The following is a 25398-nucleotide window of genomic DNA, read 5'->3' on the forward strand; positions in this document are numbered from 1 at the left end:
CCTGTCATCTGTTACTAAAAACAGCACTGGCTTCTGACCCTGCCCTTAAGGGTTGAAGCCCTCCCCTCTGTACCAGCCAATGGTGGAGCCTGGCCTTGAGCCCCCCACCCCCAGGAAGGGCAGATGGCCAGGAAGCCGGGCTTGGCCCGGCAGCCTGTCGCCTCACCCCGTGGCTCTGGCGCCTGCACTGTGACCCCTGCCCCGGCTAGTGATGAAACCTGGCCTCAGCTGCGATGCGGTGCTGCCTGGGGCTGCTGGGGGACGCCGCTGCGTCTCCCCGGGGCTGAGTGTGCAGCGTGGCCCTGTGCAACCCCCAGGACGGAGGCCGGTCCTCCTGCTCACCTGGCCCACCTCTCCACCTGCTCCCCATCCCAAATGCTCCCAATGGCTCCCAACTGGTCTGCCCCCTGACGGGCCCTGTCTCCCTTTACCCCTCTGACTGAGGCCGTTAGAGCAAAGATGTTTGGCCCAGGGGGCGGCCTGCATTTCCCAGACCCCACTTCCTCCACTTCCCTGGTTTCAAGTGGGCCTTGGCAAGCAGGTCAGGGCTGGGAGGAGTGTTCGTTCCTTGGCAGCATCGCCCACAGGCCCTTAGGCTGGAGCTGACCCTGCCTGGGTGGTCCCCAAGTGAGTCAGGGAGGTAGCAGGCCAGAGGCCTGTCTTCGGAATCAGGGTTTGTGGTTCCCTGGACTACATGCACCCAGAGACGGCTCAGAGTTTGTGGGAGTGAGGTTGCCAGGTCAGGCCACCTGTCTCGTCTTTCCATCGGCGACGTGCTGGAGAACCAGCTCTCAAGAAAAAAGGCCCAGGTTTATAGAGTCAGCCAATGTCTAGGGTTGAAATATTCCCAGTGCCAAGGTGGGCCCTGTCTAGCACGTTCTCCTGTGCCCTCCTGTGCTTGAGGGGAGACAGCCAAATGGTGAGAACACAGGCCCCCGTGTCAGGCAGCTCAGGCTGTAGCACTAGCTCTAGCCTAGCTTTAACCCTAGCCCTGGCCTCCGACCGGGGGGAGTTGAGCAGTGCCCCAGTCTCTTCCTACAGTTCCTAGAAAGTGAAGATGACAGGCTGGGCACTGTGCTTAGAGGGAGCAGGGTCTGGGCAGCCAGGCCTCGGGGGATTAGTGGCAAAGGAGGCAGCCGGGGTCCCTGAATGCAGAGCAGAGCCCAGCACAGGGCCGGCAGGAGCTGCTCGGAGGACAGGTGGCTGGGACGTGGGTCAGTACATCTGGCATAAAAGAGGCAGCGTCCAGTGTTAGTAACTAATAAATACTGCCGGCTCCTATGGGCAGAAGTTCCAAAGAAATTCTGATACTCAGGAAACCACCCGCATGCTGGGAGCTTGTGCTGACACAAACTCGTGCATCTAGCTGCCCAGTGTTTCCTGCTGGGATGTGCGCCCTGTGAGAGGGGAGTCTGAAGCAGTGGCCTCTAAGTGATGGCCAGCCTCCCAGGGGATGAGGACATTGAGAAAGGGTGGGGAATAGGAGGTCACTTCACTCCTGCTCATCGACTGGTTCAACTTCTGGGTCAAAGGGGGAAATTCTTTTTCTGAGGTCAACCGGGTGATGCCCTGTCAGGGAAAGTGTTTCCCAGGTGGCCCTTCTGCCCCACCCCCAGACACACCTCTGCTAAGGGTGACATAACACTGTTCCCTGTCACTCTGTTCCCGCTTATCTCCCGTCTTGTCGGCGCCACTACCTTCTTGGAAATGAGTTAGGACAAAAGGGGCGGCGGGGGGCGGGGGGGCTTACCACCCCCGCCTCCTCCAAAAGCACCCATAAAAGCCACTGAAACGGGGGACCAGACACCACAGCCGGTCCTGAACCTAACAGCAGGACAACCTAACAGCCAGACAGACAGCACGATGGTACTGAGCCCACGGATCCAGGCTGCCGGCCTCCTGTTCCTCCTCCTGGCCAGTCTGGCCAGTGGCTCGGTTCTTCCACACCAGGTGAGTTCGCAGGGCCTGGATTCAGCTCAACGACTGAGACCACTTGGAGAGCCAGGCCCTAGGGGGGGCAGTGCTGAGGGCAGCTGGAGACCCCTCAGCATGGGGCAGAGCTTACGGCAGGGCAAGGGGGGACGGGGAGTTGCCCAAAGTACAGAGCGGGGGGGCCTGAGTATCAGGGACTGGAGGCCCCAGACGAATTCCACAGCGGGAGGCGTGCCTGCTCCGTGCTAAGCCCAATTCTGGACAGTGGGGAGCGCCCCGCAAACAAAGAAGAGTTTTCCTCTTGCGGAGTTCACATCCCAGTCAGGGAATTAGTCCCTGAACCATCAAAACATAAATGAGATCATTGTGTCTCGGTAAATGCGCTCCATGGATAACAGAAAATGATGATGATACTAGAGGGACCAGGAGGGGTCAGGGGAGGACCTCAGACGGGATGAAGTGCTGGCGGCGAAGCGGGAGGCATTTGGTGAGAAAAAGAAATTTGACCTAGGACTGGGAGGATAAGAGAAAGGGACAGCAAGCAAAGGTCTGGGAGAGGGCAAGTGTGATGAACGTCCCCAAGGATCAGAAGGTGTCATGAGTGAAGGGGACGGTACTTGGAGAGGAGATGGAGGAGGGGACCTGCCGAGTCTTGTGGACAACTGCGGAAGTACTGACTTAGCTCCACGCGCAAGGGGAGCCCCCCAGGCTTTTAAGCCGACTGATAAGGCATGGGGAACACAATGTATGCGGCAAGACCCAGGAAGCCTTGTTCCAGGTGGTGGCAGCAAGCCAGGGAGGGTGACATTCCCAAGGAGAGTAGCTGTGGAGAGAGGAGACAGATCTGGGGCGTCTATGGGAAGAGCTGTGTGAGCAAGCGGGAGAAAAGGCCAGACCACGGGGCAGCTCCTAGGATACCCACAGAGCCGCAGGACACCGACCCTTGGGGAGGAGCTGGTGTGTAGGGGCAAGTCTGAGAGCTCCGCTGGGCCCTGGCCATCCTCACCACCCCTTCTGCTCCCGCAGACAAGACAGCTTACAGCCCTTCAAGCCCAGGACACAGCCGGAGCTGAGGCTGGCTTGACGGTAAGAGCACCTGCAACCCCCCTTCCAGGCCTCCCCAGCCCTTGCCTGGGCCCAAGGTCCGCTCACTCTCCCTTCTTCCCCACAGCCCACGCTCCTGAGGCTGAGACGAGACACCCACTTCCCCATCTGCCTGTTCTGCTGCAACTGCTGTAAGCGATCAAAGTGTGGCTTTTGCTGCAAGACATAGAGCCTCCCCGGCCTGCCCCCCCATCCTCCCCGACCCTCGTATTTATCTGCCTTGCCTTCCAACCCTCTGTGACCAGACTTGGAATAAAATGGTTCTGTCTGTTGTTTTCCACACTAGAGTGTCTGTTGTCTTTTCTTCCTGCCTGAGGCCTATGCCAGAGGCTTCTTCTGGCCCCTATTTGGTCCAGGTGTGTGGGGTTGGTGCGTACTGGGGTCGGCACTGAGGTTTGGTGAAGGAGATCTGTTTCCTGCGCTTCCCTTCCTTCCCCTCTTCAGAAGACCTAAAACCTATGTCGCAACAGCAGGAGCTAGAAGTTAAACCAGGTGTCCTCTCCCTAAATAAAGCCTTCTTGAACAAGGGTGGCAAATTCAGTGACCTCACAAGCATTCTCAGAGTAAGGTCCGGGGAACCCCCAGCAGGGCTCCACCAGGTGGAAACCACTAGAATGTCCTGTACCTTTCTCACTCCTGTCGCAGGTCAACAGGCTCTGTGACGTGGGATCCACATCATCACTCTGACAGGAACAGGCTATGTGCCCATGTGCCTTGTGCTTTCCCAATATCCTGGTCTCCATTTCTAAGAGTTTCTAAGACGTGGAGCAGCTAGAAACAGAACCCACGTAAACAAAATTTCTGGGGGGAGTCCTCGATAATTTTGCGGAGTAGAAAGGGGTCCTGACACCAAAAAGTCTGAGAACCACTGGCTTTCCGAGCAGGCACAGTGACCTGTGAATGAGGGATGCTGGCTGGGTTTCAGAGGACCACAGTAAGAGGCATCCACTCGGTAAGGACATACCACCCTGCGAGACACTCAGGAGAAGACTGCTTACCTCCCCAAGGGGTTAAGTTCCCCCCCGTTCTTCTTGAAACCATGTCCCTCTCAATGTATCCCATTTCCCCACTTTTGACAGAAACAGAGACAATGCATTTTACTGTCTTCTTAGCGTCTAAGAAAACGTCAGAACTAGCAAGGCAATAAACGGCCTTGGCTATTTGGGCCCGGTGAGGAATATCAATGAGGAGGCCTGGGTTAGACCATGAGAGGGACCAGGAGTCGGGCTTGTCACACCCAAAGAACTAGAAAAGTCTTCAGTGTTCAGCTCATTGGGCCGTGTGACTGCTAATGAGTCATGAGTTGAACTCTGTGTCCCCCACCCTCCCAAATTTAAATGTGGAGGCCCTAACACCCAGTACCTATGACTGTGACTTGATTTAGAGGTAGGGTCTTTATAGAGATAGTCAAGTTAAAATGAGGTCAGTAGGGTGGGCCCTGATCCAAGAGGACTGCTGTCCTTGTAAAAAGCAGGGATTTGGACTCAGAGGTCTGTCTGCAGGGAGAAGACTGTGTGAACATGAAGACCGTCATCCAGAAGCTGAGCTGAGGAGCCTAGAACAGATCCTTCCCCCACCCCCAGCTCTCAGAAGCACCAACCCTGCCAACCTCAATGTCAGACCATGGCCTCCAGCACTGTGAGACCATAAATTCTGTTTTGTAATCCACCCAGTCTGTGGTACCCTGTCACACCTGGTTTTGAAGGCTTGGCTGGATGGGAGCATTGGCTCCCCCTTTGGCCAGGCACAGGCCCTCCAGTGCCCCATCCTCCTGGGGCCTGGGGACCTGGGATTGCAGATTTCAGTGACAGTGGCCCCACACTGGCCTGTGCATCCTGCCCCCAGGGACAGCCTACGGTTCACACCTAGAGAGGTGATGGACCCCCAAACTGTGCAGGCCCAAGACTCCAAGGGGGTTGGCATTGAGGTTGAAGGCTGTGACATAGGAGCACTCCAGGATCTCAGTGGCCTCCTCCAAAGCCCAGGCACCAGGGCCCTCTCTTCTCTAGGACCCAGGCGTTCAAGCCCCACCCTGCTCTCAATGGGCCTTTGTCCCTGTCTGGGAAAGGCACGGGCAGAGTCTGACATCATGAAGCCTGAGGTGGGGGTGGCACTCCCCCTCCCCCTCCATCCAGCCTTCTCTGACTCCGCACACTTGGGTCTGAGGGATTTCCCTGCCCTTCACCCTCCCCACCCTGGTGAGGTTCTCCCCTGGGAGAAAGGACCCCCCCGCCAACTCCCCGAAAACCACTCTGGCCTAAAGGACAGAAGATACCCCAATGTGACTGAGCAGCTCATGGTCAAACCATTACTACACTTGGTCACAGTACCATGGCTCCCTCCATTGCCCCCCCACACGAGCACCTTGCAAAGGTCAAGACCAAGGGGAACAGTTGGGCTGGGGGGAGGGAGGCATTGTAAAGTCGGGAATCTGTCAAGCATCGTGCTTCATAAGCGCCGCTGGGCACCTGGCACTGTTCTAGGGGACCGAGGGTGAAGCAGACAGGCAGGCAGAAACCCAGTCCTCTGGGAGCTCCCATACTAGTGGGGAAGGAGGGTCCCCGGAGTGCGGTGGGCAAACGCACAGAGGCCTGTGGAAGGAGAGGGCAGCATTTGAACGGAAGGGCTTGGTGTGGTGAGAGGGGCAGGGCAGGCTCCAGAGGAAGTGGCATCTGGGCTGAGAGCCTAATCGATGTGCCCGGCTATGGCCTGTGGCAGAATGGGGTGCAGGATGGGGTGGGGAGGCCTGTCCAGGAGGAAGGAGCAAGCACACATGTCACCAATCAGAAGATGCCTCTGGCTATTTGAGGAACAATGTGTGCACCCACCCTGTGGTTTTGAAGCTTAGCCTGCTGCCAGGAGCCATTCTACAAACAGGTTAGAAATCAGCCGGCAAAGCCCTTATCTTCTTGGAGATCATGTTCTCGTGAGAGGAGACAATCAATGCATAAGTTCATTTCCGATGGCAAGAAGAGTCTGGAAAAGAGACCAGGATGTGGGCACCAAACATGATCCAGGGACGTGATTCAAGAGAGGGTGGAGGCGACGCTGAAGCCAAGAGTGGGCAGGTCCTCTCTCCTGCTCGGCTCCTCAGTGGCCTCTTTGGTCTAAGGTCATACCTGTCCCGGCCACTAAGATTCCCTAGATGCTGAGAACCATGCTTTTGTTTCTTAGCCTGAGACTTCCAGAGATACTAGAAGACCCTCCCAGGGACCCAGGACCAGGGTGCACAGTGATGGAGGAGGGAGAGCAAGTGAAGCTGCCTCCCCCCCATCCCCTCCAGGAAGGAGCTAGTAGAACCCAGGCATCAGACTGCCCAGTTCCAGCAGTGGTGACAAGGGCCCCTTTGTGCCCCCCTCCCTCGGGGGCAGGGAGGAGCTGGGCCCTGGAGGCAGGCGGCCCCTGGCACCCGGGGGGAGGGGACGGGCTTGCAAGTGGGGGCCTGGACCCTAGGAGGCCAGGGGACTGTGAGCGGGGCTGGTGGAGCAGAGGGACAGAAGCAAGAACATCCAAGTGAGTACTCAGCCGAGAGGGGCCGGCGACCCGGTGGAGAGCGGAGGATCGGGGCTGAGAGGGTGGGGCAAAGGGGGCCCAGAAGCACATGCGAGGCAAGGTGCTCTGGGCCATGGATGGTCACCGGGAGCTGCCACAAGTTTAGGATGGGGCAGCGTGCTGCTCAGGACAGCTCAAGGAATGGGCTGGGACCGTGGCAGGGACAGTGACTGGGCTTAGGGAATGAACCACAGAAAGGAAGAACACAGGGGTCTTCTCAGCAACCCTGGGGTCTGCAGAAACAGCTGCCCTGGGGCTCCTGAATTTGGGGCAGACTGGGGGGGACGGTGGTCTGGGGCTAGAAGAGGAGCAGAGGGATAGATCGGGATCCTGCCATCTGTGAGGGGGCAGGGGCAGAGAGCTGTGGGGTCTGAGAGCTGCGAGTGAGGCTGTGTTAGCACTGGGGCGCGCGACAGGTGTGTGTGTGTGTGTGTGTGTGCGCACATGTGCACGCATGTACCTCCCCTGGGTGAGCTTCCATCTACATCAGCGTTCCTCAGCCTTGTTTTCATTATATTCCACTAGGGCACAATTTTAGAGCTCTTTTTCCTAATCCCACTCCCACCGTGAAATTTTACGACCACAGACATACAGTGTTTGTGTTTATGAACTGTGGCCCTTCAGAGAGTCACAGCTCACCCTTAACAGCTAAGACGAGAACCAGTCTTTGCCCCCATTACAAATAGGTGGGTTGCCCGCTTACATCCCAGGTGTGCCCAGGCCCGGTAACCGGCCCTCCCAGGGGCCCCGTCCCCTCCTGTCACAGTGTGTCCAACTGCCTGCATCCAGGTGGGTCTGTCCTCGGCCACCCCCTGGTGTGTGTGTGTGCGCGGGTTGTGCGTCTTTGTGAGCACGTGTGTGCCTGAGTGCCCATGTCAGCCCCATGGTGTGGAGGGCAGGAGGCAGGACAGTGCAGGGGTGCCTCTGGACTGTGTGTGGGGGGCAGTCTGTGGGTGCAGGGGGCTCGCTGCCCTGCCCGGGTGTGTGCCTGCGTCGCTATTGTGTGAGCCTGTTCCTTCTGGTTGGGTCTAGATCTGTCACATTTCAGACCGGCATTTGCATGTGTCTGACTATGCATGCGTCCGTGTCCGTGGGAAGAGGGCGGTGTAGGCCAGGCAAGGCAGTCACTTGAAACCATGTCTTTGACCCCGGGGCGACCCACAGAGCAGCCGGGTGCCAGTGACTCATAAACTCCCAACCCCAAGGTCCTTCCTGGCCCTGCTCCGAGCCCAGCCAGGACCACCCGACTCTTCTTTCATCCCACCTACCTCTAGAAGCCCCCCAGGATGAGGCACCCTTCACTTCTTCCCTGAGGGAACAGGGCTCTTTTGTACCGGGCCCTGGCCTCTGTTGAGGGTGGGGACAGCAGGGGCCATCTGTGGGGTGGGAGAGGGCGGCAGGAATTCCCGCGGCATGTTGGGAATGCTGATGCTGTGAAACCCAGTCATTGATGGGCTGGGTCCCTGCCCGCCACCCCCAGCCCTCAGCCGTGGGACATCTGCTCCCTCACCCCACTCACCACACGGCCTGCTTCACCCCCCACCCCAACGCGCTGCTGCTCCCCCTTCCTCCCCAAAGTTCTTCGCAATCACAACTTGGGGGCGGGCAGGCCATGACTACAGAGTAGCTTCCAGGCTATGTGGGAGCGTCCCCAGCATCCCCAGGCAGCGGAGACCACGTGGGCAGCCTCACAGCGGGCCACCACTCAGAGCGGACGCAGAGAGAGGGCGGCTGGCCGGGGCTACACCTGTCTGGCTCTCATTCCAGGTCGGCTGGCTGATAGCTTCAAGTGAGACCCGAAGGCGTTCCCAACTCAGGGACACTGAGGTGAGGGGCAGGGTTCCAACTTCTCTTTCCCCCTGGTTTCCCCTGCTTCCTGCAGCAGGTCCAGCCCTGGCTCTGTCCTTACTTTCTGGAGATGCCCCGGGGGGGCACGATGGCGATGAAGATAATTCTCCACATGTCATTACGAAGTGGTGGTTAAGTGTGCAGACCTGGAGCTTGGCAAATGGGGTTTGAATCCCAACTCTGCCACTTACCAGCTGTGTGGCCTTGGGCAAATGCCTTAACGTCTCTGGACCGCAGCTATAAAATGTGGGGTCTAACTGCCACTTTCTCAAAGGGACCAAATGGATTAATACAGCGGAGTCAAGCATTAGGGCCTGGGGCATGGTCAATACATTAGAAATGTTTGTAATTCCAAATAATGATACCAGCAGTAGCCAACTTCTGAACAGGCCCCCTCCTGAAGCCTTACCAGGGGCACCCTTCACTTCTTCCCCGTGCCTTTAGTGCTCTCCTCTCCCCTCTCCAGCTGTCACTCACTTGCTGGACAAAATGATTTTCCTCACGACCCTGCCTCTGTTTTGGATTATGATTTCAGGTAAGGACTAGGGGTGCAGGGGATCCTGGGGCTTTGGCCTCTGAGCGGGCTGGGGCTATTTCTGTGGGTCCCTGCAGCCTCCAGGGGGGTGATGGAAGGTGATAGGAGTTGTGTGCCTTGAAGGGTGGGGCGTGATGACCTGGGAAGGACATGTTGCTCCACCTCAGTGGTCCTGCTTGCCCACAGCCTCTCGTGGTGGTCACTGGGGTGCCTGGATGCCCTCATCCATCTCTGCCTTCGAGGGCACATGCGTCTCCATCCCCTGCCGCTTCGACTTCCCCGATGAGCTGCGGCCGGCCGTGGTGCATGGCGTCTGGTACTTCAACAGCCCCTACCCAAAAAACTACCCCCCAGTGGTCTTCAAGTCTCGAACCCAAGTCGTGCACGAGAGTTTCCAGGGCCGCAGCCGCCTCCTGGGGGACCTTGGCCTGCGTAACTGCACCCTTCTGCTCAGCAGCCTCAGCCCGGAGCTGGGCGGCAAGTACTACTTCCGCGGGGACCTAGGGGGCTACAACCAATACACCTTCTCGGAGCACAGTGTTCTGGATATCATCAGTGAGTCCCCAGAGCGCCTGCGTGTGGAGGGTGGGGGTGGCACCAAGTTTTTCCCGCCTTTCCAGGGAGGTTGGGGATGGTCAGGCCCGAGGTTTCTCAGTCTGGCCTGGGGAGGAAGATGAGAGAAACAGACAAAGCAGGGTCCCCAAACAGTCTTGCTGCCCTCAGAGGAGAAAATGAGAGTTCTTCCTCTTCTTCTAAAAACAACTGGAAGAAAAGCAGTGGGGCCCAGGGGTTAGAGGTAAGGCCTCTGGATTCCTGGGTTGTCTGGATGACTATGGGCATGTTACTTAATGTCTCTGGACCTTGTTTTCCTCCTCTGTAAGATGGGGATAAGACTAGCACTTACAGCTCAATGAGTGGATCCTTGTGGGGTGCTCCGAGCTGCGCCTGGCTCTGGGTGACCAGTGCTGGGGGAACAGCGTGGACATACTGCTCTCAGACAGTCTGAATTTTTAAGAGAAACCAGAACTGCCTGTTTTTCTGTGCAATCTCCTAATTCCTAAACATTGGCTGCTGATTCTGATTTTTAAAAACAAATCCTAAATTTAGGCCAAAGAGCATGCAGCTCTGGGCCAGATTTGTCAATCAGAGCAGGGCACGCCGCCCAATTTCCAAGAGGCCCTATAGCATGGAGCCCCTAGATTCGGGTTCCCCATCTGCATGGAGTCCTCATGAGCCAGATCACAGCCCCAATGCAGAAAGAGACTGGCACAGCCAGACATAGATCTCCAAGACATCACACACACACACACACACGCACACTGACATATGTGACAGGAAAATAAACCAAAGCAGACATCGGAAAGGAGAGAAATTTCTTGAGGAGGAAGCCGGAGTGAGTTTGAAGTTCAGTTCTACTCCACACTAGCAGTGGCCCCAGTTTCATCATTTAAAAACTGAGCAAAGTAATGTTACCCTCCTTCTAGCTTGGCTGGAAGGACTGGCAGGGGAACCACTGTCAAGTATTCAGCCCATTATACTGTGATTTTCATTATTACACGTCTGTGGTCGGATGAGGAGGGTCTCCAGGTGAAGGGTATCCAGGGAGAGAGAAGGTTGTAGGGAATTCTTTTGGGGAGGGGACCGCGAACCGAGAACGCTTCCTCGACCCTTCTGTTCCCTCCCTCTCATCTAGACACCCCCAACATCGTGGTTCCCCCAGAAGTGGTCGCAGGCTCTGAAGTGGAGGTGAGCTGCATGGTGCCAGACAACTGCCCGGAGCTGCGCCCGGAGCTGAGCTGGCTGGGCCACGAAGGGCTGGGGGAGCCCACCGTGCTGGGTCGGCTGCGCGAGGACGAGGGCACCTGGGTGCAGGTGTCGCTGCTACATTTCGTGCCCACTAGGGAGGCCAACGGCCACCGGCTGGGCTGCCAGGCCTCCTTTCCCAACACCACCCTGCAGTTCGAGGGCTACGCCAGCCTGGACGTCAAGTGTGAGCCTGGGGACTGGACGGGGGGCGGGGCGGGGCGGGGAGCAGGGCCGGGGGCGCGGTCTGCCGGCCCGAGCCCGCTGACCCCCGCCCCCTCCTCTTGTCGCGGGCCTTAGACCCCCCGGTGATCGTGGAAATGAACGCCTCGGTGGAGGCCATCGAGGGCTCGCACGTCAGCCTGCTCTGCGGGGCGGACAGCAACCCGCTGCCGCTGCTGACCTGGATGAGGGACGGCACGGTGCTCCGGGAGGCCGTGGCCGAAAGCCTGTTCTTGGATCTGGAAGAGGTGACAGCCGCGGAGGACGGTGTCTACGCCTGCCTGGCAGAGAACGCCTACGGCCAGGACAACGGCACCGTGGAGCTCAGCGTCATGTGTGAGTGGCCCCGGTGTCCGGCACTGGCTGGACAGAGGAGGGGACAGACAGAGGAGGGGAAACCGGCGCCCGCCTGCCCAGCTGGGCGGGGGCGGGGCCGGGGTCGGGGGCGGGTGCGGGCGGGCCCACCGGAGCACCGCCAAGGTTGAGGCCAAGGTGGAGTGGAGGGCTGCAGGTCAGGGCGTTCCCTCCTGCGTCCCACAAGTATCTGATGAACACCTACTGCGCACCACTCTTCTCCCCCCACGGTGAGGTGGGAAGACGGATGGGTCCTTGCCGCGCAGGAATGCCGGTGAAACTCTGACCAGCCTCGCCTGGTCTGGGAGTGGATCTGGGCCCTGGAAATCCGCATTTCCCAATGAGCCCCCTTGCAGTTGCAGGCAAAGGGACAAGGGACCCCAGACCTCACCCAGCCCCTCGCCGGCTGTTATGTTCTGGAGTCCCCCGCGGGACTGACTGGTCAGATAGGGTTCTTTGTTAGGAACCAAGGAGAGGTCATTCATTCATTCACTCATTCACAAATATTTATTGAGGCAAAATGCCCAGGCCTGTGGATAATAATAATGAGAGCTGCCGCCAGCATCCACTCAGCAGTTTCTGAGTGCCTTCCACAAATACTCTTCCCCCGGACATCCCCACGGCTAGCCCCGACCCTCCTCTTCTCATCTCGGGGAAGACTTCCCTCACCATCCTAGTTAAAACTCCAAATACCCTGATTTCCCATCACCATGTTTGTTTCTCCCCAAAGCCCATATCCCCGTCGAGCCAACTACATTTATTTATTAACACAGCGTCCACTCACGTGGTTAGGAATCTTCATCTCACCTTGCTCAGGTTAACTCAGCTCCTGACATTTAGGTTCTCCGTGACTCCTGTGAGGTTGGGACTATTATTAAGCTCATTTTGTAGATAAGAGAAATGAGGCCAGGAGAGGTTAGGGCGTGGGTACAGGCACAGCTGGGGAGGGGTGGAGCTGGGATTCGAGCACAGCGGGCTGGCCGCAGAGTCTCTGTTCTTATAAATAGGATAGCGGGACAGGGATTATCTGAACCATCGGAGCCAGTGCGCTCAGATTGGGGTATATAGGGTCACATTGGGGATGGGAGTTAGCTGGCAGAAGAGGCACCCTTGGCTTCTGACCATCGCTACCCCCACCGTCCTGCCCCTCCCAGATGCACCCCGGAAGCCGATGGTGAACGGGACGATGGTGGCTGTGGAGGGGGAGACGGTCTCCATCTTGTGCTCCACACAGAGCAACCCGGATCCTATTCTCACCATCTTCAAGGAGAAGCAGATTCTGGCCACGGTCATCTATGAGAGCGAGCTGCAGCTTGAGCTGCCTGCCGTCACTCCCGAGGATGACGGAGAGTACTGGTGTGTGGCTGAGAACCAGTATGGCCAGAGGGCCACCACCTTCAACCTGTCCGTGGAGTGTGAGTACCCCCCCCGCTCCTCTCCCCTTGTCCTGCCGGAACCGGGCTGGACTTCATGTCCTTCCTCATTCCCCGCCTTAGTGGGTGGTTCATTGGGGGCGCATGGGTCGCTGGGAAGCATCCACGCATTCCAGCCAAGGGTCAGCTTTACCCCAGCAGATGAGAATGGGCAAGGTAGGGAAGCTGAATCCACAGCAACAAATTGAAAGTCCCACCTGAGAGTACTGTGTTTCCACATCCTGGGATGCGCTTTTAACCAAGAAGATTTCTGGATCCTGTGGTCTCTGCCCCCTTTGCAACCACCAATAACGAGGACATCTAACCCTTGTGTTGCATTGCTATGTACCAGGCATTGCTAGAAGCTTTGTATGGGGACCCATTCATTTCAACCACATGACATTCCCAGGATGGAGGTTCTGTTACTGTCTCCAGTTTCCGGAGAAGCAAACGGAGGCTCAGAGAGGTTATGCCATTACCCAAGGTCACACAGCCAGAGAACGGTTCACATCCAGACAGTCTGTCTCCACTGTTCTGCCGAGTTGACTTCATCCTGTTGTTACATCAGAATACACTGATGGAGCTGTTGCTATGTGCCAAGGGCAGCGTGACTGTGGGGAACGTGGGGGAGAGGACCAAGAGGACACCAAGCTGATGAACAGGTGGAGTTTAGCCAGAGAAATGGGATGGGAGGGATGTACGTAGAAAGCTTGGAAGTCTTGGAAATGAAGCTTATCATTCCACTGGCAACCAAGCAGCTGTCCCAACCTCTTCACCGATGACACGGCCAACACCCCCACCCCACCCCAACCCTACCCCCCGCGGCCATGCAGGGCTGTAGCCCCCAGTGAGTGGTTTCCACTCCCTCTCCTGCAGCAGCTCTCTCTGGAATGTCACCCCCATGTGGCCATCTCCTCTGCTTCCTCTTCAGCTCCTGCCTGGTTTCTGGCACTAGTTTCCAGACCTGACCAGTCCCTGCCTCTGTTATTCTACCTCCAGTCCCCACCCCCCAGGTTTGCCAGAAGGTAGTGAGCACCACCTAGACTCAGTACTCTGAATGTGGTAATAATCAGTACGTGGCAGAGACAGGCTATTTCGAGTGCCACCTTCCAAGGCAAAGGGATGGCCACACACTGCTGTGCTAACCTTTCACTCTGGAGCACGCTCCCTCCCAGCCCCTGCTCGCTCGCAGTACCCAAGGCAATCATGCATTGTGGGGTGTTCTGCTTTCTCCATCCTTGCCTCCTGGGCTAGCTTCCTCCTTCTGCTACACCCCTTTTCCCTGTCACACCCCAAGCCAGTGGCCTCATAAGTCAGAGGGTCAGAGAGCCCCCTGAGAATCGCGTAGAAACCCCTGAGCCCGAACACCGTAGGGTCTCACGTACATTGGAGTCACAGGCTCTCCTGGACAGTGAGAGGGATGGCAGCAAATGGTCATTCATAGTCTCCTCTGGACAGGACCCCGAGCCCTGCAGTGTTCTTCTCCTGAGCCCGTGTGGTCACCCTGTGAAGCAGGTACACATTATCATGTTTTTGGAACATGAGAGATTAGTGGGAATGTTGACGGAGTAGAAGACAAAGGTCAGAATCCCCCAAGACCATGCAGCTCAGAGGGTCAGTCATAGCCAGGAGTCTTTTGGACTTTTCTCTGGCACAGCTCTTAAACCCCTGGCTGCTTTGCTGTTCTGCAGCCCGCGGCGCCCAAGGACTTACCTAATCAGGCTTCTTTTTGGAAACAAACCAATGGATTTGGAGTGGAAGGCCTTTAGCCTGCTGGAGCCGAGGAGTAGCTGTGGAAGGCCTTCAGCTTGCTGGAGCCGAGGAGCAGCTGTGCCACCCCACCGGCCCTCGCCCCACCTGCTGAGCCCTACCAGCTTCACCCAGGCCTGGGTCACTATGGCAGGGCGGCCTCAGGCTTCTGGCCACGGCATCCCTCAGGCTCCTCTCTGTCCCCTGAAGTCCATGTCCCCTCGCACCAGGGATTTGGTGCCCTCTGACAATGGCAGGTGCTCCTAGAGCGGGGCATCCTTCTGACCCATTGAGCCAGGGCCCAGCACGGTGAGGGACATGCGGCAAGGCTCTCGCCTTTACTGAGTGCTTGCACGCAGGGGACTGGTCTGAGCCCTCGGCGCACGCTGACCTATTTTGGTCTCATCACAACATGATTGTGAGGGACTGTTCTTCAACCCAGTTTAAGAAGGAAACCGAAGTGTGAGCTGGTGTCCAGCACCAGACAGAGCTGAACCCACCTGGGTCAGAATCCCTGCTCTGTCTTCATCCTGCGGCGGCATGATCCCAGATAAGTGACTTCACTTTTGCAGAGCCTCTCCACTGAAAAACGGGTATATGATAACCATAGCTGACCCCAAAGAAGGCTGTGAAGAGTCTGGAAGTTATGCTGAATGCCCACATTGCCTGACACCAATTGCTCTGAAAATCATTTCCCACTAATCTCTCCCTTGGACTCCAGGCTCCTGGCCCTCCTGGAGTTCCTGTGGCCAAGGCTTTGCTCACATGCTCCCCCTGCTGGAATGGTTCCATTTATCGCATCCTGAATCCTTGGGAAGGATGTTAAGCCAAATGGCCTGATCAGGGCCAGTAAATGGCAGAGCTGGGCTCTGCCAAAGCTGTCGCACCCCAAACTCCCCATTCTTTGTGGGACTGGTGGTTTGTATAGGGTCAGTCAGGGTTCCCCAGGTCTCCCCGGCTGCCTGCAAAGCTGCGGAGATACTGAGCACATGGAGGCAGGGTGGTGGCAAGGGGTTGAGGGGGGATGCTGTCCCTGGAGCAGAGGGGTGCGGTCTTGAATGAAAGGGTTTCTAAAAAAATGTAACAGCTGTTGGTTCGGGTTTGTCATTATTCTGCAGGGTGTTAATTCTTTAACACTACAACAAGGCATAGTGCATGTTTGCCTGTACAGATTTCGGGCTATATATTTTTAAATTACTAGATTTAGATGCAAGTACACATTGAGGTTCCAACTGGAACCATCTCTAGCTCAAATCGGGTCATGTGACTCCCTGGCCCGTCACTGTTACTTGCATATTCTCTTTTTTTCTTTTTTTTTTAAACCGGAAACTGGAAGTAAATGGGGGTAGGTGGCCCGAGGGTCTTTTGGCCATGTGCAGGGGGTTTCTGGTCGGAGCTGAGAACCAGAGCTCAGTCTAGAGTGAGCAGACTCCAGTGCTGGATTCTTCAGGAAGGGAGAGAACATGGTTTTGAAAAGCAACATTCCATGTTCTATTATATTATCATATTTTAGAAAATGAAAGAAACCAACCCCCCCCCCCCAAAGAGTCCCTCACAAAACCCAGACCAGTACCATTTTTGTAATACATCAGCAAAGGAAAGCTCAGCACAATGACCTTGGGTGGAGGATGGGGGTTGGTGCCAGTGGCAGTGGAAGAGCCCAGGACAGAGGGACAGTCAGGGTGCAAGGGGGCTTGAGGGAGTCCGCAGGGGCATCTGCAGGTGGCCAGGGAGGGGAGCTGGCAGGATTCAGTAGCCCATGGCAGTCTTTGCAGAGCTCCGCTATGTGAAAGGCGGGTTCTAAGGATGGGGATGGAGAGTAGGCAGAGCGAGAACCAGTCTTGACAGCAGCAAGAGCCCAGCCATGTGGGTATCTCACATGGGTAGGGATAAGTTCTGGGGAGCAAAACCCAAGCAGGACTAACCAGCGAATGGTTAGTGAAGCGAGGCACAATTTCTGTGAATCGTCAAAAAAGATATCATCTGAGTAGAGCCCCGGGCACAGAGGGAGGGACTGAGTTCAGCAGGTGTTAGGGGAGTGTTCCAGGGTGAGGGAGAATCTCCAAGACCCTGAGCTGGGAAGAAGCTCCATGAGCTTTAGAAAGACTGAGGAGGCCAGTGTGACAGATCAGGAGCCATGGCAAGAGAAGACCCGTGCGGCTGGGTCCCGCGGGGCCTTGCCAAGCCAGGGAAAGAATTTGGGTATCATTGTCAGTGACCTGGGGGCAACGGAAGGAGGGTTTTGAGCAGGGAGCCTCGTGATCTCATTTGTTTGACAAGGTGAACAAAGAGAGGGGGCCTGAGGTAGTGCGAAGGGGGAAATGCAGCTTGTCTCATCTCCCAGACAGCTACCACCTGCTCCGCCACGGAGTCCCCTGAGGCTCCACCTCCGGTTGGCGCCAGTCCTCTGAGTCCTGGTCCTTTTGCTCCTGCAGTTGCCCCCATGATCCTCCTGGAGTCCCACTGTGCAGCAGCCCGGGACACGGTGCAGTGCCTGTGCGTGGTGAAATCCAACCCGGAGCCGTCCGTGGCTTTTGAGCTGCCCTCACGGAACGTGACTGTGAATGAGACTGAGCGGGAGTTTGTGTACTCGGAGCGCAGTGGCCTCCTGCTCACCAGCATCCTCACGCTGCGGGGTCAGACCCAGGCCCCGCCCCGGGTCATTTGCACGGCCCACAACCTCTACGGCACCAAGAGCCTGGAGCTGCCCTTCCAGGGAGCCCGTGAGTGCTGTGGTCGGTGGGGAGGGGGGAGCCACAGAGGTGGACGGGGCTTCTCTTGGATCCAGGCTTCCCTCCCCGAGGCTGACCATCAGCCACCCAGCGTGGGTCGGGCGACGCAGGTGGAGGAGGTGGTAAAGATGCCCTTTCCAGTTGGTAAGAAGAGGCTGCCCTGGGTTTGCCTGTGCTTCATGGGCCCTCTCCTGGACTGTCTGGCCACTAAGCCCTCCGGGCCAGTCAGGCAGTGCAAGGCTGTGCCAGCTCTGGACACGTTTTCACCATCATCTCTGCCCCAGCCCATCTCCCAAGACCCCGAGTGTCCTCACTATCACCAGCATTCCTGAGGGTGTCTGGGTCTCTGTCCTCAGACCGCCTGATGTGGGCCAAGATTGGCCCCGTGGGAGCCGTGGTAGCCTTTGCCATCCTAATTGCCATCATCTGCTACATCACCCAGACACGCAGAAAGTGAGTGGCTTGCCAGGGTTCATCTGGGGGGTTGGGGACTCTCCCGGGGCTGGGGAGGCGGGGAGATCAGTTAGAGGTAGCAGGTGGCCAAGCGAGGGCAGCCCTGTCTGTGTTCAGGAGGGCGATTCTACTCTGCATGTTTGGCTGCATGGAGGAGAGAGGCTCCTGCTAACATTTCGGGGTGGGCCAGTGCCCGGGCTGGGCACTTTCCCCTGTTGGTTACCTGGTCCCCACGTTCTGTGGCCACAGCCCCTTGCCCTCTAGGAACCCTCCTGCACACGCTCCAGTGCAGTCGGGGAGAGCCAGAGACCCCTGGCTCATAGCCACGGGGCCAGTCACTGTTGGTTTCAGGGCCTGGGTGCTTACACACATCATCTCTGGCAAAAGGACACTCCCCAGCCCCAGACCACCCCCCACAACAACTCTGCTATTCTCCCTCCTTGTGGCACACACATCAGCTTCCCTGAAAACAAATTTATCCTTCTGCTTCATGTCCTGGCAGCAAGAGGGGAGGACAGAGCCAGAGCACATGAGAAGAACCCCAAGAAACTAAGCTGGGGTCCCCAAAAGTTGCAGAGGCCAGGAACCTGATGGAGGGATGGGTACAGGTGACAGGAAGAGGCTGGTCATTCTGGAAATGACCAGAAGGGGCCATCTATGCCGTCTTAGAGAGTTGGGTGGGAACTGCCCTGGGGTCCGTTGAGCCAAACTCCTCACGTAGATGGGGTGCAGAAAGGGAGCGGAGAGGGAGGCCTGGGACTCCTGCTGGGGCTGATGTGTCCTGCCCTGCAGAAAGAACGTGACAGAGAGCCCCAGCTTCTCGGCGGGGGACAACCCCCCGGTTCTGTTCAGCAGCGACTTCCGCATCTCTGGGGCACCAGAGAAATATGAGGTGAGGGCCGGAGCCTTGTGGCTCCAGACTAGCTGGAAAACCTGGGTGCTGGGGACTCTGAGGGCCTGGGAGGGCCTGGGAGGCTAAGGGACAGCTGGGAGGCTGGCCCCTTCAGAAGGGAAAGGGAGGAAGCGTGGAGGGCGGGCTGCACCCGGACCGGGAGGGGTGCTCAGGCTGAGGTTGGGATGGGGGCTGAGGGGCTCAGCAGAGGGCAGCACCCGGGTCTATGACTGCATTTCCTTCTCCAATAGTCCAGAGAGATCTCTACCCTGGAATGAGCGCCCCAGGAGGTAGGATCCAGGGAGCTCAGTGTGCCCGCCTCTGGGCCCTTGTGGGCCTCGGGGTTGGCGTGCATGTGTGTACGTTCTCGTCAGGTGTCCAGGATGTTCCCTGGCTAAGTCTGGCCCTGCCCAGCTCTCCTGGCTTTGTCTATTCTGGCATGTTGCTGCTCCCTTCTGTCTGTGGTCACTGTCCCATGTCTGTGTCCAAAGACCCCATGTAGGGGTGGGGGCGGGGTGGAGCACAGGATAGGGAAGATGAAGTCACCCCTGCAGGATCTCCCAGACTGAGGAGGGAAGTCACCCCAAAATGAAACATGGGGGAAGGTCATATGGAACCAGGCACTTACACATTTGGGAAGGCGGGATCCCAACCGAGTGACTTTATTCTGAAAAGACGCTATGGGTTGAATCACCTGTGCCCCAAATCCTTACGTTGAAGAGGTCTTCCTGGACACACTGAATTTGTGAGTGACTCTCAGGCTTAGCAATGAAGAGGCTGTCGTGCATGGGGGCACCAGCATGGGCAAAGGCCCCAGGCTGCACCGGCGGGCCTTGAGAAAGGAGGTCTTGACTTTGGAGCTGTGGGGGTGAATGTGACTGCAGCTGTTGGACCTGGAAAAGATGGAACAAGACTCTTCTATTGGGCTCTTTCTGTTTGCAGAGTGAGAGGCGACTGGGATCTGAGAGGAGGCTGCTGGGCCTTCGCGGAGAGCCCCCAGAGCTGGACCTGAGCTATTCTCACTCGGACCTGGGCAAACGACCCACCAAGGACAGCTACACCCTGACGGAGGAGCTGGCCGAGTATGCTGAAATCCGTGTCAAGTGAGGGAGCTGGGGGCCGTCTGTGCGGCCACCCCTCCCTCAGGACCCTCACTGGCCCCTACTGGTTATGGGCTCCCTTGCTCCCCAGAGTGGAGGGGGCTGGGGCTGTCAAGGAAGGGGGCAGGTGACAGTGAGGTCCTAGGCGCCTGGCCTCCCCTCCTTCCCAGCCGTCCCCGGCCCAGCCAGCACCCACCCCACACTGTGGCTCCTCTCTAACCTCCTTTAACCTCATGTCTGGAGGGGAGCTCCGTCTGTCCGTCCATGTTATTTATTGCTACCCCCTGCCTGGTCTCCTGCCCCCACACCCGGCCCCAGGGCCTGTCCAGAGGGACGTGAAATAAATGCCACGAAGCCAACCACTTGTCTAGATCCTGATGGTTCCTGATCCATCCTAGTGAAGCCTGCTGCCCCTCTCCTCGCCCTCTGCAAGGTCCTGGGCAGGGACAAAGGCCCAGGAATTCTAGCCCCGAGTCCAAGGCCACTACCTTGGCTGGCAGCTGTGGGCTGGGTCTGGCCCCTTCACTCACTCACATCCCCTCACGCCCCCTGCCGGTCGGGGTGTTTCGTGAGCCTGCGCTGATTTGACCGCCATCTCTCACATTCACGCCGTATTTCACAGCCTCAGCCTTCCCAACTTTACTTTTTTTGGTTTAAGAAACATTAAGTAGGCACCAGCTGTGTACAGAGCCCCTTCAGGAAGCTCAGGCCATCTGGGGTAAGGAACGGGACAAGGCCACGATGATGACACTGGAGCTCAGAGAAGCTAGGGGATTTTCCTAGGGCCCCAGAGCTAGCAAATAGAGTGGCCAGGCCCTGGACACCATTCTTCTCTTTTCCCTAACCCCTGTTGGCAATCTGAAGAGGGCCAGACTCTCTGGTATGAATGATATTAATAACTAAGAGTTGTTATGTGCCCCATGGTTCTACCTGATCTACATTATTAATCTCCACTTCCCTTCCCTAACTAGCATGACAATGGCTCTCAAAGTGGGGTCCCACACCAGCAGCATCCATATCAACTGGGAACTCGTTAGAAAGGCACATTCTTGGGCACCTGGGTGGCTCAGTGGGTTAAGCGTCTGCCTTCAGCTCAGGTCATGATCTCCAGAGTCCTGGAATTGAGCCCCACCTTGGGCTCCCTGCTCGGTGAGGAGTCTGCTTCTCCCTCTTCTTCTCCCCGCCAATGCCTGCCGTTCATGTGTGCTCTATCTCAAATAAATAAATAAAATCTTAAAAAAAAAAAAAAGGAAAGAAAGAAAGGCCCATTCTCAAGTTCCCATGCCAGATGGCAGGAGCCCCAAACTCGTTTTGACAAGTCCTCCAGGTGATTCTGATGCACGAATGTTTGAGAACCTAGAGAAGCTGAGGTCCCCCAGGTGGTAACTGCACAGCCCCGACTTGAGCCCAGAGCCCAGAGCTCTCCCACCGTGCGCCCCGCCGTCTTGGTGAGAAGCACCTGAGCTCTCCGGCCCAAGAGCACTGAGAGAACCCTGAGAGTAGAGTTGCCGTTTGGGAGTGGCTCCTGAACAGGGCTGTTTTCCCCTGGTTTTTGAAGAGGGCAGAGGATACCACAGAGGCCATAGTGGAGACTGAGGGCAGGACTCACCAAACCACGTGGGCAGGGAAGGTGGTGAGGACACCTTGGCTGGAATGGGAGGTCGACTTGCAGGACAAGAGCTGTGGGTGCTAGTGGGGTTGGGAGCGGCCAGGAGGGGACTGACCCCAAGGCCTGCCCGGGCTCTTTCCTGGTGGGACTCTATCCTGTAGAGAGGAAGACATTGAATCAAGGACTTCATGCACAACGCCCGACTGCAACCCGTGACACCTGCTCCCGGGACCAGGGCAAGGGGGGCTTTCAGAGCACAGAATGGAGGTGTGTCTGGGGGTCTCAGGAGCCAGGGAGGTGTCCCACTGACAGGAAATCCCACAGGGACACTGTGTGTGAAGGCTCTAAGTGGGAACATATTTGGCAAAATTTCAGGCGCTGAAAATAAGGCCAAACAGTGGTCCAGGATTGGGCAGAATCTAGTAGGGGCTGCCCAGCAGCTGCGGAAGCAGTCCCCACCGGATGCACATGCATGGGGACCCCGCCCTGACACACCTGTCTTCTGACAACAGACCCTGGCTCCAGCAGGTCTGGCCTGGGAGGAATGCTCCTAAGGACTTCGCCCTGAGGAGCAGAGCAGTGTCAATAATGAGAGACTCCGGTAACCCTGTGCTGCTCAAAGCGCCACCGGAGCGCCATGCTGATGAGCCCGCTGGTCCCGGGAGGAGGGCCGAGCAACTTTTACCTGCATACGTATGTTCAACTCAGCACTTACCAGAACAAAAGGACACCTGCATGCCAAAAGGGTGATTTTTTTTTTTTTAAATAAAAACTTAGGAGGAGACTAACCTTAAAAATAAGTCAAGTGATTGATTTAAAGAGATGTATGAAATAAAGTTTCACAGATAGGACAAAAGTCCTGAAAATCATAGGCAAACCTCTAAAGTTTAGGAAAAATGAAGTGATCTGAGGCAAGATCATCTCATAGGAGGGACAAATTTTTGGTGATGACATACGAGGAGGACCAAAATTCAGGAGTATCACATTCCACCCCTCTCCTGGACTCCCCCAGAATTCATCTGTTCCAGCAAAACATGTTTATTGAGCACCTACTCTGCGCCAGGACTATGCTGGGCTCTAGGGCTATCACAGGGGCCAAGAAGAAACACTCTCTGACCTTGTGGAGCTGACATTCTGTGGAACGGACAGATGACAATCAGATAAACAAGTGTTGGTCAGATAGTGAGTGTGCTAAGAAGGAAATTAAGCAGGCGAGAACGGAAAGCGCTCGGCAAGGCTGCTGTTTTAGAGCATTTGAGTAGAGAGCAGAAGGAAGCAAGGGAGGGAATTCTGTCCCTTTCCGGAGAATGTAGAAAAGCCAAGATCAGGTGCAAAGGCCCATGATGGGAAGGTACTTGATATGCTCAGGAACAAGGAGGGAACCAGCATGCCTGGAGGTGGCTGGTAAACAGAGCAGTTGCCCAAGGGTGCCTGATCACAGAAGGCCCTGTAGGTTAGGACTCAGGCTTTTACTCAGAGTGAACTGGGCTGTCAGGGAGGATGATACATGCAGGAATGTTTCGGAGGGGCTGAGGTTTCTAGGACCCTGCTTGTAGCTGTGGGGATAATGAGCTCAGCAGGTGCAGGCAGAGGGATCAGAAGGCCAAGAGAGAGGAAGTGGAGATGGTGAGAGGGGACAGGTCAGGACCTCTTTTGTAAGAGGAGCTGATGGAGCTTGCTAAAGCTGGAGGGAGGGAAAGAAGAAGTCCAAGATAGCCACTTCCTCAGCTGCCAAAGATGGTGGAAGGAACAATGTTGTGGAGAATACAAGTGTGCTCTACCCCAGTCCTTCTCCCTTGCTGGCTCTCCTGGCTGGCACCTCTCCCTTGGGAAATGATGAGCCGAGGAAGAGTCAGAACCCATGGTACAGTGCTTCAGAGAGGTGGGGACAGGTGCACAAGAGGACATCTGTCTGGGCTTGAGTAGAGGTGAGCAGGTCTTGTGTTGGCAGAGACAGGCCACCCTGTGTAGGAAGGAGGATGCCCGGGCACCAGGCCAGGGTCATGACAATATGGATCTCCTTTCCTTCTTCTCCCGCCAACCTCCCAGGTGCCCCCTGGCTGAGACAAGCCATTGGTGGCCCCCAGTCCCATCCTGAGGACAGTGTCTGTGGCAGGCACCTCTCTTATCCTCATGATGAAAGGGCTCCAGGCCAGGGCCGGCTATTCCAAAGCCTCTCCCTGGGCCAGGGTGGGGGACTCACAGCACTACTCCGGAGCAGCCAAGCCTGGGTTCAGCCAAGCCTGAACCCATCTCCTGGGTTCAAACTGCGTCCTGGGGAGGGGGCTCAGAGGGGTCACATGGCTCACAGGGGGCACCTAGTTGCCTGGTTCCACTGCTTCCCCAGTGGGAGGGATGTCACCCAAAATGGTGGTCACCCACCATAGAAGAGTAGGCATACCACCCAATGTCAATTACAGGAAGAATTGTCAATTACAGGTCTCAGTGGAAGAATCATCAACAGGAAGGAATCACCGATTGCAGAAAGGATTTTAGAACGCTTGGTCACCCAAAATGGAGACCATCTACATCTTTGGAGGAAAAGATGGAAGGATGAGTAAAGGCACCAAAGTTACAGAGTCCTGCTTCCACCCTGGCCTCTTCCATTAGCCCTTGGCCTCCAGAAATCAAGGCACATCTGTGAGCCTATTGCCCAGTTTCCTCTTGTTAGAAGACTGAGCAATGCCTGGAGTTATGCCAGCAGAGACCTTAGGCCCTCCTTCTAGGTGATGATCAGGGATTTAAGTCCCAAGTGGGTCTCCTGTCAGAGACCTTTGGGACCCTGTTCCCCAGCTGGAGTCCCCATTGAGATTGCTGGGGATTTTAACTATTGATTTTGAAATAATTATAGAATCACAGGAAGTTGCAAAAATAGTAGTTTTAATTTCGAAATAATTATAGATTCACAGGAAGTTGCACAGATAGAATAGAGTTCTGGTGTGTCCATGTCTTACACAATGTCTTACACAATGATGGTATAGTATGAAAACCAGGAGTGTGGCATTAGTACAGTGTGGGGGCTTTGATCACATGTCTAGATGTATGTGACTATCACTGCCAGCAAGATCCAGAATTTGTCCCTTACTACAAGGCTTTTCCTTGTAGTCAAACCTACTTCCTTTTGCCCCTGGCAACCAGCAATCTGTTTTCCATCTCTATCATTTTGTCATTTCAGGAATGTTATATAAAAGGAATCAAATGGTACATGACCTTTTGAGGTTGACTTTTTTTTCCTTAGTATAATGCCCTTCAGAATCATTACCGATATTGTGCCCTGCTCTTGCTGCTCCATGGTATGGATGGATCACAATTTAACTCTTCCCTTACTAAGGGACATGCTGGTTGTTGCCAGTTTTTGGCTATTACAAATAAAGCTGCTGTGAACAATTGTGTAAAGGTTTGTATGTGGACATAAGTTTTCATTTTGGGGGGATAAACACCTAGGAATGCAATTGATGAGTCACATGGTAGATGTATTTTGTTCATTTTTCAAAAAACCCACAACCTAATGTTCTGGAGTGGCTGTAGCATTTATATTCTTAGCAGCAACGTATAAATGATCCAGTTTCACTGTATCTGTCACTGATACGTGGTATCATTGCTAGTTTTTTATTTTGGCTGTTCTAATAGCTATGTAGTGATATCTTACCATGGTCTTGATTTGCATTTCACTGATGGCTAGTGATGTTGATCATCTCTTTATGTATTTATTAGCCATCTGTGTATCCCCTTTGATGAAATGTTTCTTCAGGACTTTAGCCCGTTTTCTAATTGCCCATACAATCCACTTACTTACAGTGTACATTTCAGTGGTTTTAGGCTCACAGTGGTTTATATTCACAAAGTTGTGCAAACATCAACACAATCAACTGAGCCAGTCAGGCACCTCCAACCACAATCAATTTTAAAACATTTCATCACCCCCAAAATAAACCCATGCGCATTAGCAGTCACCTCCCATTTCCTCCCAGGACCCCCACCCCAGCTCTAGGCAATCATTAAATCTACTTTGCATCTCTATAGATTTTCCTTTTCTAGACATTTCATAGAAATGGAATCGCATAATATGTGGTCTTTTGTGATCAGCTTCTTTCACTTAAT

General features: G+C 55.8%; 2 protein-coding genes across 5 annotated transcripts; both read left to right on the forward strand.

Moving 5' to 3' along the window:
- Positions 1–1686: 1686 nt before the first annotated feature.
- Positions 1687–3318, forward strand: HAMP (hepcidin antimicrobial peptide). The gene is made up of 3 exons (XM_082708709.1): positions 1687–1950; positions 2959–3018; positions 3104–3318. The coding sequence occupies exons 1-3, from the start codon at positions 1864–1866 to the stop codon at positions 3203–3205; spliced, it is 249 nt and encodes an 82-aa protein (XP_082564835.1). The 5' UTR covers positions 1687–1863; the 3' UTR covers positions 3206–3318.
- Positions 3319–6493: 3175 nt separating this feature from the next.
- On the forward strand, positions 6494–20050 carry MAG (myelin associated glycoprotein). 4 transcript variants are annotated; one of them, XM_082708716.1, is made up of 12 exons: positions 6494–6549; positions 8356–8415; positions 8903–8971; positions 9158–9526; positions 10665–10961; positions 11075–11332; positions 12505–12765; positions 16947–17234; positions 17600–17696; positions 18489–18588; positions 18840–18878; positions 19531–20050. In XM_082708716.1, the coding sequence occupies exons 3-11, from the start codon at positions 8926–8928 to the stop codon at positions 18864–18866; spliced, it is 1743 nt and encodes a 580-aa protein (XP_082564842.1). In that variant the 5' UTR covers positions 6494–6549; positions 8356–8415; positions 8903–8925; the 3' UTR covers positions 18867–18878; positions 19531–20050. The 4 variants fall into 4 exon arrangements, with proteins under 4 accessions (XP_082564842.1, XP_082564843.1, XP_082564841.1 ...); XM_082708715.1 differs by lacking the exon at positions 18840–18878 and having other exon boundaries at positions 6495–6549; positions 8881–8971; XM_082708714.1 differs by lacking the exon at positions 18840–18878 and having other exon boundaries at positions 6496–6549.
- Positions 20051–25398: the final 5348 nt, after the last annotated feature.

The sequence above is a fragment of the Mustela nivalis genome (genome assembly GCF_964662115.1).
Source record: "Mustela nivalis genome assembly, chromosome: 18".
NCBI classification, from domain to species: domain Eukaryota; kingdom Metazoa; phylum Chordata; class Mammalia; order Carnivora; family Mustelidae; genus Mustela; species Mustela nivalis.